A 13,412-nucleotide genomic window follows, 5' to 3' on the forward strand; every position below is an offset into this window, starting at 1 on the left:
TGTTTAATCCAAATACACTAGTTGTAAGAGAATGTTTAACTCACAGCTTGGATTAAGGTAATTCTTTTGAAAAAATGTGATAGCTATTACAATACAGAATTTTGATTCGTATTGAAATAACAATTTAACAGATAAAATATTGAAGTATTATTTACATCAACAAAAACACTCAGACAAAATTAGAAAAAAGGTGAAAAGCCTAAGAAATTCACAATTCAGAAGTCAAGTTTCTGGTGCCTGCGCTGCTCCTGTTAGGTGTCAGGCTCCTGTCAGCTCTGCTGAAGGAGAGTGGGGCTCAGCATTGCTTCTTCTGAACTGACTACAATGCCATTTCCCCACCAGCTACAAACGTGACTGACTTTTCACCACCAGTCAGATTAACAGTCCTAATAAGCAGAATGTGCACACCTTGTCAGTGCCCTAATGATAGTTACATGGCACTTTTCTCTGTGGAGCTCAAAGTGCTAACAGACATTAAATACTTGCTGCTCATTGCATCTGCATAAGACAAATGCAAAATTGCACATTCCTCTTTTACCCATGGGACACTCGGACCCACGACATGCAGCCTCGCCATAGTCATCCAGAGCCCTTGGTGCCTCCCATCTTTCACTCCCAGCACAGAGCACTCTATTTTTATCATACTGTGACCACAGGTCTTTTCCATAGTACACTATCTCTGTGGGTACCAACAGGCATGACACATCGGATCTGCTTTAAATTCTGATGCTAATATGCTCACCATAGTTCTTTTGAACTCTCCCCTCTTTCTTCAGGACGAGCTTGGTGAAACAAATTGAATTCAATTTCCGATCACAAGCCATCACCTCTCCCAGAGCCACGGTGTCAAAAGAACAAGAGAAGTTTGGAAAAGTACCATTCGATTATGCCAGTTTCGATGCCCAGGTTTTTGGTAAACGCCCCCTCATACAAACAAGTCAAGGACGAAAAACACCACCATTTCCTGAATGTAAGCCTCAAATTCTAATCCTTATTCCCAAAAATGCATCTTTTCTATGTGTGTTTGGGGCTGGGGGTGTGCTCAAATGCAGAATACATTATTTACTGTGGGGAGAAGAGAAAATATATTGTACAGTGAAGTAAAATAAGGAAAACAATGATAAGTTGATCAGTATTACTGATTTTACATGAAGTTACACTGAATATGGTGAATAGTTAATGGGTTATTCTCCAAATATCATGCCATTGTTGGATTGAAATACTGTAATTCTAAAGAAATATTTAATTCACATTTAGCTAGGATTGGGATTAATGAAAACTGTAATAGTCATCACAATACAGTAATTTTGATTCATGTTGAAATTATGGAAATTTAACAGGTAAAATATTGAAATACTACTTAAAGTAGTATTTAAATCAACAAAAGCATATAGACAGAGAGAGAAAAAGTGAAAAGTCTCAGAAAAAACTCACAGTTTAGAAATCAAGATTTTACAATAGGTGCAATATGTGTGACTATGGAGATGTTTATCCACATATTGAAGAATTAATATAGAATCATTTAAAATGTGTTAATACTGTACTGGTAACACATCCATATAGAAGATCATAACTCAAAGATGCTATAATATACACAACTTGGTGTTTTTACTAACACATTTCTTCAAGTGTTTTAGAGTCCTTGAATAGTCTAATGAAAAGGTAAGAAAGTGAACATTGGGATAAACCCAGGCATGAATCTTGCATCATGGTATCATAAGGAAAGAAGTGAAATAATTCCCCGATTTGGGTCCTCCATAGACCATGGATTCTTCACAACATGCAAATCCATGGAATCCCTTTGATTTCATACCTCCGGACCTAGACTGAGTGCTCTTAGAAACACATAATATGGGCTTCATTCTGTGATGTTGGTCACTTCTTTCAAAGAACTAGAATGTTATATAAAACCTAGCAGTGATAAGCATACTTGAAAGGAGTTGGCCCGTTAACAACATGTACATTATACTCCAAAAGATGTTTTATCTATTCTTTCTAAAACTAAGGCTCAGCCTACATAACATCGACAACCTGTTAGATTTGGGAAAAAAATCACATACACACACATGCACGATGTTTTCTATTATATATATACGTAAAATATACACATATGCATACACATATACATATATGTTTAATTCAAGCGAAGTTAGTTAAGAGCATTCTATATACTCATATAATACCGATATTGTTTAAAAATGCAAACGTTCAGTGACATTTTTACATTTTTATAATTGTAGGAATAACATTTGGTAATGTTTTAAATGTTTTAAATTACTTCATGAAAAACAATGATCAAATAAAGAATATTTGCAGCAAAATAAATAACTAAATGCTTTTATATTATCCCACTCAAATCTTGGGTGTTTCTCCCGTAACCTTGAGCGATGTTTACAAACACCCAGAGTGAAGAGAAATATGGTTAATTCTCTCTCTCAGTAATACCTTGATGCCACAACAGAAACATAAAACAGAAACTCAGCCTTGATAACTAAATTGCCTTTCTGCTCACCCTGAGAACATTTTCTCTGTCCTTTACTTATCATGCTCTACCTAAATATGCAAAATGCTAGCTCATTAAAAGACTCTGCCATTTATTTAGTTTCATCTAGTTGGACATTAAGAACAACTTCTACTGGTTTAAGCACAAAACAAACCTGCATATCAAATAATAAAAATGCAATTCTATGTCTAAATATAAATTGTTACTGTGAAAACAAATGTCGAAAGGGTGCATTTTTTTCCCTCTACTGGAATAACTGGTCTTCACACATACACAGTTAATAGATGTACAAGCCTTAAGCTTCTGTAGTCCCTGATGGGTTTTGCCAGTGTCATTTTAATCCATAATTTTTGCCACAAATGCTGCCAGTGCACCTGCCCCATAACATTAGTTATAGGGTTTTTACCGTAAGAAGTGAAATACAAAAAATATTAAGAGAACAGACATTCTTCCCCAGCCATCACATCATCTGATCTGTGAACTTCTGTGAAAACCAATCTGAATAACCTTCATTGAGCATACCAATAGATAATGGATCCTGTTTTAATTTATTCTTAACATATTTTAATGTAAGAAGTTATATCTCTAAAACAAATCTATTTAATGACTAAAACACGTACATGCAATTTGCTAATCAAATCTCTCTTCAACAGCAAAGCATTTTTCAAATCCAGGGAAATTTCCTAATCGACTGCCTAGTGCAGGCGCCCACACACAGAGCCCTTGCCGTGCCAACTCTTATAGCTACGGTCAATGTAGTGAAGACACCCACATAGCAGCAGCTGCTGCCATCCTGAACCTTTCCACCCGCTGCAGGGAAGCTGCAGATATCCTCTCCAACAAACCACAGAGTCTGCATGCCAAGGTAGGCCAGTCCAAGAGCCCGGAGGGTGGGCCAGTGACTGAACCGTGAGAATAAACTGCCTTTCATGTTCCTAACCACATTCACTACCGTGCCGCTCCCCACCCCTAAAGCACATCCCCTCCTCGTCTTAGGGAGAGACTCAGAGGAACACGGACAGGGATGAGTTTCGTGGCTTCAAGGAGGAGTGAAGGAGTGTTGTTCTTGAAGGCGGTATACCAAAGGCTGGGGAGAAGTGAGTGATGGAGCCTGGTTGGGGAGATTTATAGACATCAAACCCACCTTTGTGTCGGGGACTTTGGCACACAAGAAAGAGGCTTGCCATTAAAAATCAATCTGAACAATGGAAGCTTTTTGCTGTCTGCAAATCAAAGATGGTAGGAAATGTCTGACTACACAGTGACTTGTAAAACAGTTGCAAAATTGACTCAGGACATTTTATTATTGCACACATTACTCTTGTATAAGGCAAGATAGTCTCAGATGCCGTGGTATTCTCAAAGGACGCTGAGTAAAACCTGGATACATTAAGTTAACAAGAGATGGTTCAGGGGGACTTTTGAGAACTCAGGGCATTCAAATCCAAAATCAAATTCTGTGAAGTTTATGAAGATGTCACATTTCTAAGGCCCATGAAATGAATCACGTTTCTCTGATAAACCTCTCCTCCCTGACTGACAATGAGAAGGAGACACCCGTGTTTCTGACACCTTGACGACAACAACAACAAAAAGATCCTCCATGTCTCCCCTTTTGAGGAGGAGGGGTTTATCAGGCTACAGAGTAGCAGCGATCCTCAGATCCGAAGAGGGAAGGTTAGAGCTGCTCCCACAGTCCTCCAGAGCCTGTAACTCCCATCTACACAAAGGGCTCAGTGAAAAGAAATTCTTTTCCTACCTGGATGGCTGAAGCCAGCTGAAGCCAGCTGAAGCCATCTGAAGCCAGCTGAAATAAAGTGCCCAGGCTTATCTGGAGAAGAGATTTTCCCCTTGCTGTAAGTGGGAGATCTCCTGGGTTAAACCCTAACCCTGAAACTCAGGCGATTAGAGTAGATAGCTCTCTTTTTCCCTGCAAGCGCAGCCCCAATCCCTGGTGTGGTCAGCTGCTCACCTGTGCTGTGCCAGGCCTTCGGGAGAGCAGGGAACGCGGTGCCATCGAGCATTTGACAGAAGAATCAGAATTAGCTTCTGGACAAATCTGAGCCAAGTAAACCCCAGGAAGAGTTGGTGGCCAAAAACCACTCAAAAACAATTTTTAAACAAATGAGGTTCTTAAACAAAGAAAAACGCATCCTCTGAAAATTATAAAGAAAATTCCGAGCTCTCCAAATTCAAAGGAATTCAGGTCAGAAATTATTTACATCAGCGGATGATTTAGGGTGCTTTACAGTGTTACTTTAGTTTGTTTTTATTCATTTTGTTAATACCTGAATACCTTTCTCCTTTTTAAAGGGACATTCTAATAGGCAGCTAGTTGGAGTAACACTAAAATATCTTCCTTCTTAGGCTTTATATTATTTGTTTGTTAAAGCTGTCCTTTGAGAATAAAAGGACCACTATTATAATGATTAATGCTGCTTAAATTATTTGAGCAAATGATTATGGAATGCGTGCTTTCCATCTGCACAGGTAGATTTGTTTTGTTTTGTTTTTCGGAATTCTGCCCTTAACCTTTATATTCTCCATGTTCTAGTAGTTGCTGGAGCCAAACAATGAATCAAACAAGGATGACCAAAAACTGAGGGTATTTTCCCTTATCAATATATGTTTTGTTCTTTTCTTGAATACCTTCCGGTCACAAACGTGACTGTTCAGTTGGCACATTCCAAAAATCCTAATAATTGACTTCTGCGTCTATTCTCACACTCCTATTGGGAGCATGCCGTGTGCCAGAGTTGCTCTATGGAGCGGATACTCCCGCCCAGGGTGACAGGAACTGCCCTGTGGGTCTCAGCCTCCATACAGCCAACCAAGTCTTAACTGCAGAAGCCAAACCGTGGACATGATGAGGAGGATGGAAGAGACAGAGAGAGTACCAATCGACTCTTAGAAGGAGTTTGTTACATTAGTAGTTTAAAAAGCCATTTTCCTACCAAAATGATCTCATCTGACATAGTGGTGCTTAAAATAGGATAAATATGGCACCCTACAGTGTCGCTTTGTGCAGAATCCTTCTTCCAGGCGCATATTCTCACACAACTGTAGCAATTTGCAGAATTCTGCTCTAGTTGGATCCTATGTTCTAAACATAAAAGAGAACCTCATAAATTCCTAAAACCACAAAAAATAATCATTGTAGCAAAAAGTAAGAAAAAGCCAAAGTAATTAACCCTGAAAAATGGCCTCCGATCAAACAGTGGCCAATGTAGGCCATTTCTATTCAGTGTTTCACTTTACTTTGTGCCCTTCACTTAATATAGGATTAGCTATATATAAACGATCTTCCCCTGTTGAATACGAGCCTGATTCTCTATCCACTATGACTTGATTTTTCCTCCATGCTGGTTAGTATGTTTATTTCTGCTAGCCAAAATCCATAGTTTTCTTGAGCTTCTTATTTAGAAAGAAGGATATAGAGGTGTACAGATTTTCCCTACTCTTGACTTCTGTAGCTGAGCATAGAAGCATTTTTTGATGTATAGAGAGGTATTCTGGCAGATGGACTCTTAGCTGTACCCACCAAATGGTCTATGAAGTTTGGACTGCCCTGCCACAGACCCTGCCTTCAAGGAGCTTATGGGCGAAGCAGAAAAAAAGAATGGTTGTTCCAGGTAGAGAGCTACATTTTCAGAGGTGACGTTTCTAATGTCCAGGGGAGGCATGGGTGGCTTTGATCAGAATCTGGGTGAGGGCAGATTTCTCATTTTCCTTCTGCCTCCATGCAGTCCTTTCTGTGATGGAATGAGCTTCTCTGACATTGCTTAAAGAGTCCAGTAGGAGAACAAATTACAGGTCAGGCTGTCACATGTGGGCACAATCTTTTTAAAATCAAACCAAAGGACATTAACCTTGAAATTGCCTCCATACCCACTTGTTGGGGCTAAAACAGATCTTTCTCGTGCTACCTGCAAGCTCACAACTGACTCCGAGTTTAGTGGGAAATCTAAATTCATGATTTACAAAATCCCTATTCTTATGGAAAATAATAGGAGCAGAGGCTGTCTTCAGAGAGGCAAGAGAACTCTGAGTTCCTATACAGTCTAAAAACAATGTAGGACAATAGAGATATTCCACAGTGTTCTTCTCCTTCTGAAGTTTCCCAGCCCCACCTGACTGTCTACCCAACACTAAAGCACTTCCGTCATGGACTCTTTCCCAACATCGTGTTGAGAAAATCAGTGCTAACATTGCCCACCACTACCCAGTCAAGTCCATTATATCCTAAAAGTAGATGTGAAAAAGAATTATTCATTTGTTAAAATATTATACGTTAAAAAAAAAAAAAAAAGAAGATAGCAGGAAGGGAAAAATGAAGGGGGGGAAATCGGAGGAGGAGACGAACCATGAGAGACTATGGACTCTGAGAAAGAAACTGAGGGTTCTAGAGGGGAGGGGGTGGGGGGATGGGTTAGCCTGGTGATGGGTATTAAAGAGGGCACGTATTGAATGGAGCACTGGGTGTTATACGCAAACAATGAATCATGGAACACTACATCAAAAATAATGATGTAATGTATGGTGATTAACATAATAAAAAAAAACTAACGATGTAGTGAATGTTGACTAACGTAATAAAATAAAATTAAAAAAAAATACAATCCAGCATGTACACAACACATCTACACCACCAAAATTACCTGTATGTTGCTTTAAGTATCTCTGAGGAGTCAAGTCAGAAGAAAAAATTAGTAATATCAATATTAGTGGGTATCATAATGGTTAAGGGTAATTTGTCTGAAGTATGAGCCTCTCTTGAAACTAGTACTTTCATTGGTTCTAAGATTGGTATAATGTCCTTTGTTTTAATTTGGAATTAATATGAGTTTGTAAAACGTTCATGGGCCACAACCTCAAACACTCCCCCTTCGGTCTGGCCACGTTGCTGCTGTTATGAGCGCAGCATTCAGTAGAAACAGGTGGCAGGCATAGAATGAGCACCCTGGGTTTGCTGAGTGCTGAGGCTGTCCTCTGGCCCCTGAGAGCACGTGCCAGCACGTGTCGGAGACACTCCCCGTTTCCTTCCTTCCTCCCACCCTCAGCAGCAGAGGTAGGAACATGCACACGGTCTATCTTTATCCTGATCACTTCTGCTTGCCAAGCATTCTGTTGTTTGTTTTGGTGTTTTCCCCACCTGTTTAGACAAAGTGGCATATGCACAGTGTGCCTTAAAAGAAAACAAAAAACTGACACTTGCTTGAAATGTTTAAAGTTCAAAGTCTGTTTTGTGCTTGAGTAAGGCCTAGAAACAACATGATAATACGTCACCATCCTCGCTGCCTGATATCAGAAATAGCCTGATGGCTCTTGGGAGGGTTAGAATCCAAAAGCAGCCCTTTTTCAGTAACTTTAATGTCATGTCAGATTATACCATATATTTTGAGTGAAATGTTATGAGAGACTTGGGTCGGAGATCACAAGGAACCAACTGATCTGTGTGTACATATTTAATAATTCTCTCTTTACCTCTGCATGCGGTAGCATAGGGATGTGTCTTTTGGCATTTGGAAACCCAATCAAATTATTATTATTATTAAGTTGTCATTTATTGAACACCTACTATGTGCCAGGCACTGTAAATAAGCACTTTGCTTATATTAATTCTTTTTAATCCTTCCAGAAATTCTGTAAAGAAGGTATCATCCCATTTAGCAGATGAAGAAATAGTAGTATGGGGACATTAAATAATTTTCTCCAACTGGCACAGCTATAACTGTTGGAACTAAAATTTTAACTCATACCTGTCCAACTTCTTATGTTCTTAAAGATCTTACCATCATGTCTTATATAGACTGCTGGCCAACTTAAGAATTTTCACTGACTTTGGTTCCAAGTCTCAAAGATTTTTGGAAAATGGTTATAAATTTAATTTTAATTTCATACCTTATGTCAGACACTGATTTCTCCCCTGAATTCCATCATTCTATTTATGTTGAGTAAATTTCACAAGTTTACACTCTGAACTTAACTGTGTTAATACTCAATTACTATTTGGTAAGAATAAGATACTTTAATTTCGTTTTTTATTGTTAATACCCTGCCTACTTTGAAAACATATTTCAGATAGCTTTCAATACAGAGAAGATACTCCCCAAACAAAGGACCCTGAAGCAAAAGTGAAAGAACATAAGCCAGAGGATGAAAACCAGAAGCTAATTACAGCAGAAACCTAAGCTGAGGGACACTTAATTTTTGCACTTCCTAGTATCCAAGTCAAAAAGGAAAAGATGGCGGGTGACCCCTCTTGTGTTAATAGAAAACCTGACAAATACAGAAAACAGTGGTGTCTTGTTATATCTATGTTTTGAAAGTTAATACTTTTCACAGTAGAACTTTAAGGCAAAGTTATCTTTCTCTCATTACCATCTTTGAATGTGTAATTTTTAATTGTTAGAACATTATCATGCTGTCATTTGCCTGGAAACTATTGGAGACTGGCCTTAAGACTATCTTTTAAATACAAGTAGAGTAATTTCTGTGTTTTCCCTTTTGTTCTTCAGGAAACAAATTTCTACCCTTTTCCCCTGGTTGTAGGCATAATAGGAATGCCAGGTTGTTTCCTGCTTTCCATAATAGACGTCTTTTCCTTGTTGTAACATAATCCTCGTAATTATCATTTTACTGGTTGCATAATGTGCCATTAAATAGACGTAGCATAATTTCATTAATCATTTCTCTGTTGATGGGCATCTGAATCACTTCTCATTTTATGGTGCACATAAGGATTATATAACAAATAATTATTTCAGCTTTCAGTTGAATAATAATTCGTATTTATTAAATTACCTTTCACTAACAATCTCCTCTACGTATAACATAAGCTCCTTGAAGGCAGGAACAATATATTTTTCAATTTTCTTTCCCCCAAAATATGGAAGCTTGAAAACGTTAAGTGCTTTCTCAATAATTTAATTAATAAATACATCATACATGGCATCGGTACCTCAAAATTGGCTGAAAGTGATGGTCCTTGATGTTGGCCCTAACTTGGAAAGTACATGAATAGTATTAGACCTACGTCTACCCTCAAAAAAAAACCCTTTAAATTTAAATTTAAATGACTAAAATAAGGATCCAGAACAGCGAATGGCACTTTTAGAAATCAGAATGCTAGAAGTCAGCAGTGGGGGTCCATGTCAGCTGAATGTTATGCCCTCTTGCTCCTGTGGCCTCTCCCACCACCCCCTCCTTTGTGTGCTGCCATTTGGAGTTTCAAGCACAGACAGAAGTGATGTCTATTGATACGGCTCTGAATAAAAAATCCATGCAGTAAACGTGTGATCCACCCATCTATGGGCAGAAAGGGACCCTTCTCTGGTACTGTGTGTAATTGTTGAATGCATCTGTGCGCTCACTTAAAGCCCATCTGTACCCTGCTGCCCAAACGTGCTTTCTCCCTGTCAAGTCAGGTGCTCAGAGCAGCCGGCTGGGGCGCAGGATATACAAGAGCGCCTCTTTTAAACATTAGGAATGATTTTTTTTTCCCCAATCAGCTCGTGATTACTCAAGATGTAAAACATAACAACTCCGAGAATCTCTAATTTTTTTGTTTACTATTTGGAATTTTTTTCTGCAAAAACTAAAATATATATTGGTGTTGTCTTGGAATAGTTGATATTTTTTTCAGGGAGATCGAATCTGCACTATTTATGGGTTTTGCACTATAAAACTCTGCAGCCCAGTCACATGGCTTCTTTTTCCTAAGCCATCTGTCACAGAGGTCTGGAATTTTATGTGAATGTTGGTTGTGCAGTCTTAACCCAAGTTTTTTTTAAATTTTTTTTTAATGAAAAATGTCAGCAACTACAATATTTAGCATTTTACTTTACATTGGCCATTAAACTTGATTACTATAGCTCTGTTTCATTGCTATGGTTACATATCAGCTATGAAGCCAAGAATTATTTTGATGTGCTCACAGCAGAATACATTGTTGTACCACGGAGAGAGCACATGGCACTGATATGGTTAATATCTTGGAGTTTTGTAACTAAGGTTTATTAATGCTGGTATAAAAACGTATTTGATATTATACAGATGGCATAAGATGTTGTGGTTACTAAGTTATTATCCCGGATAAGCTGTACTGTCAAATTCAGGGCTTAAAACTATCACAGGAGATTAAACTATTTGCTAAAAAGGACAGAAAGACATAGCCAAAGCATCTTAGTGCAAACATATTAGAAGTATATTTACCTCCCACAAATATAACAAAGCATATCTACCTCAGAGGCTGAGAGATTGAAAATAGGAACTATGCAGGTGAAACAAGCAAACTGAAGAGGTGCCTCATTTTCCAAATCAGGTGCAAGCAGTGAGCCTTTGGAGCACAGCTATGTTGGCCCACACCTCAGCGGCAACTGCTGGGGAGGGGGAAGGCAGAGTGTAAATGGGGAGTTAAAATAAATCCCCCCGGGGAAGTAACTGGCTACCATATGGGTTAGGGATCTTGCTAACGTATTCAAAGAGACTCCTGCTTTGCCAGCCAAAAGGGAAAAGAGCTGAGACGTTGTCCAAGATTTAATTGTGAATTGATGGATGATAGTGAAAATACGGAGAGGTATTTATCTGACCCACTTAGGAAAAAGACAAGCGAGCTCTTCCCGCATTCGGAGTCCTACTGCATGGCAGTGTTCACAATTGGCGACAGCACAGGGACCATCCTTAGGCATGCATCCTTCGGAAGATCCAGAGCACGTGGGCAGTTGTTGGGACTCGTACCTTAAACTACAGCAACAACAACAACAACAACAAAAAGATAGCCAGCTCTATCCCAAGGAGAAATGCCGTGAGGTATAGTGAGTTTTAAGTCTCATACTAAGCGTCTGGAAAAGAATCCAGCTTTATTCTCAAGTTTCCCTCTACAACTTACCTCCAAGCAGGCCTGATGGCCGCAGATACCTGAAGGCTTCCGGAATCAACAACGGTTTGCCCTGTCTGCCTCCTGCCCCTGCCCCCGCCCCTCACGTTAACAAAGCTTTTCTGGTTCAAGTAACCCAGGGGAAAAGGTCACGTTCGTATTAATCTAATATTCCAATAAAAATTCTCTTGCAGCTGGTTATTTTTGCATATATTCACGTTAGATTAATACTGCATCGGGGGGTGAGCTGGGAAGTAGTGCTGGGCCTTTTTATAAACTCAAGTGTTAATGCTATAAGTGATGAATTGAAAGTGATAATTCTGCAAACCAGAAAAGGAGATTTAAAGCTAAACTTCAAAAAAATATATAAAACAGGGTTAGCCAATACATTTAGCATTTGGAACATCTTATTTATATTAGACTCTACTTTGTTTAAACCCAGAAACATGAAGCTCACTAATGGTGCTGCTCTTAAAAGTCTGCCTAAGAATTGAACATTAACCAAAGCAAATCAGAAAGCTAGATTTTAAATCAGATATACTTACATAAAAGCTTGCATTTAAAATTATCCCTTAAAAGCCCCACATGGCTAGGCTGTAACTGCAAACTGCTTAAATGTTTTTCTGTTTCCTATTGTATACCAGGGAGCCGAGATAGAAGTGGATGAAAATGGCACATTGGACTTAAGCCTGAAAAAAAATCGAATCCTGGACAAAGCTGCACCCCTAACTTCCTCTAACACTTCTATTCCAACTCCTTCCTCTTCCCCATTCAAAACAAGCAGCATTTTGGTCAATGCAGCATTCTATCAGGCTCTCTGTGATCAAGAGGGCTGGGATACTCCTATCAACTATAGCAAAACTCATGGGAAGACAGAGGAGGAGAAAGAGGTATTGTTTCAATATGTCAATCACTAAGTTTAAGACAGAGCATGATTGGAGAGTATTCTTAGCTTTTTCCTCCTACGTTACTTTTCGTACTCCTGTTTAGATAATACATAATTCTGTACCTTGTTTTAGATTTTGGTAAAGTGATGATCTTAAATTTCATCAGAAACTGATAAATGAATCCAACTTTTTCTGTCACTTGACTAAAATGATGTCACTGAGTGAATTGGATCCCCATCAGGGCTGCAATTGTGTGCACTGCGTGAGAGATTATATTAGACATCCCTTCCGATACAGCAGCCCGTAAGGTGCAGTGTATTACTCAACACTGAAATGCCAGCTTACTAACTCTTTCTGAACCAGAGGGTAGAAAATGAAATCAAATCAGGGATGAGTAAGAGTCATGTCAAAATCCTTTCCTTGGTTTCATGAAGGAACTATGCTAGCCTGTCTACGTATAGAGCCATTGGCTAAGGTGTTTGGATCATGGGTGTCTAAACTGTATCAATCTCAAAGTCAAGGAGATGCATTTGTGTGTTTGGTTGTCTTTGGAGTAGCCAGGTGTCGTGACTGCACAGGTTCATCAAGCCTGCATCTCCCTAGTTTGAGCCGCCTGGCCTAGTCTAATTAGCCATGATTTAGTGTCGTCCAAAAGAATTCATGGCCAGAAACCTCCACTATTTAGACTCTATATCATTGCAAGTGTGACCCTAATTGTTACAGTAGTGATTCACTTTGCTTTGCTGTTTGTCGGGACAATTGTTGATACTTGCCGGTTGATTATGTTTAAAGAAATAAAATAGCCACTGTCTTTGGAAGGGTGCACCACCTTTTTCATCTTTTTGAAGTACAGAAACTTTGGGGGGAAAAACTAATTTGATTTTAGCATATGCTTTAACATCTCAGAGCATAAGTTGACATAAACAGTAGTGATCACAAGATTGGGTTGTTTCTCCAATTCCCCTTCTTTTGTTCCTTCCTCCCTTCTTCCCTCCCTCCTTTCCCTCCTTCCTTCCTTCTTCACTCCCTCCTTCCTTCTTTCATTCCTTCCTCTACCCCTCCCTTCCCTCCCTCTCTCTCTCTCTTCCCTTTTCCTTTCCTTTCCTCCTTCCTTCCTTCACTCCCTCCCTCCTTCCTTGCTTCC

The 13,412-nt window shown here is 39.1% G+C and overlaps 1 protein-coding gene across 4 annotated transcripts in view; it reads left to right on the top strand.

Annotated features, from left to right (window-relative positions):
* ST18 (ST18 C2H2C-type zinc finger transcription factor) overlaps positions 1 to 13,412 on the top strand; it is a 113,355-nt gene that overhangs the window by 59,963 nt on the left and 39,980 nt on the right. For 3 of the 4 annotated variants that reach the window (XM_036099463.2, XM_036099466.2, XM_078072389.1), the window contains 3 exons: positions 777 to 970; positions 3,157 to 3,368; positions 12,026 to 12,271. In XM_036099463.2, the coding sequence (XP_035955356.1) occupies positions 777 to 970; positions 3,157 to 3,368; positions 12,026 to 12,271 (652 nt within the window). The remainder of the gene's footprint in view (positions 1 to 776; positions 971 to 3,156; positions 3,369 to 12,025; positions 12,272 to 13,412) is intronic. The other variant, XM_078072390.1, reaches the window with a different exon arrangement.

This window comes from Halichoerus grypus, chromosome 5 (assembly GCF_964656455.1).
Source record: "Halichoerus grypus chromosome 5, mHalGry1.hap1.1, whole genome shotgun sequence".
Lineage (NCBI taxonomy): Eukaryota > Metazoa > Chordata > Mammalia > Carnivora > Phocidae > Halichoerus > Halichoerus grypus.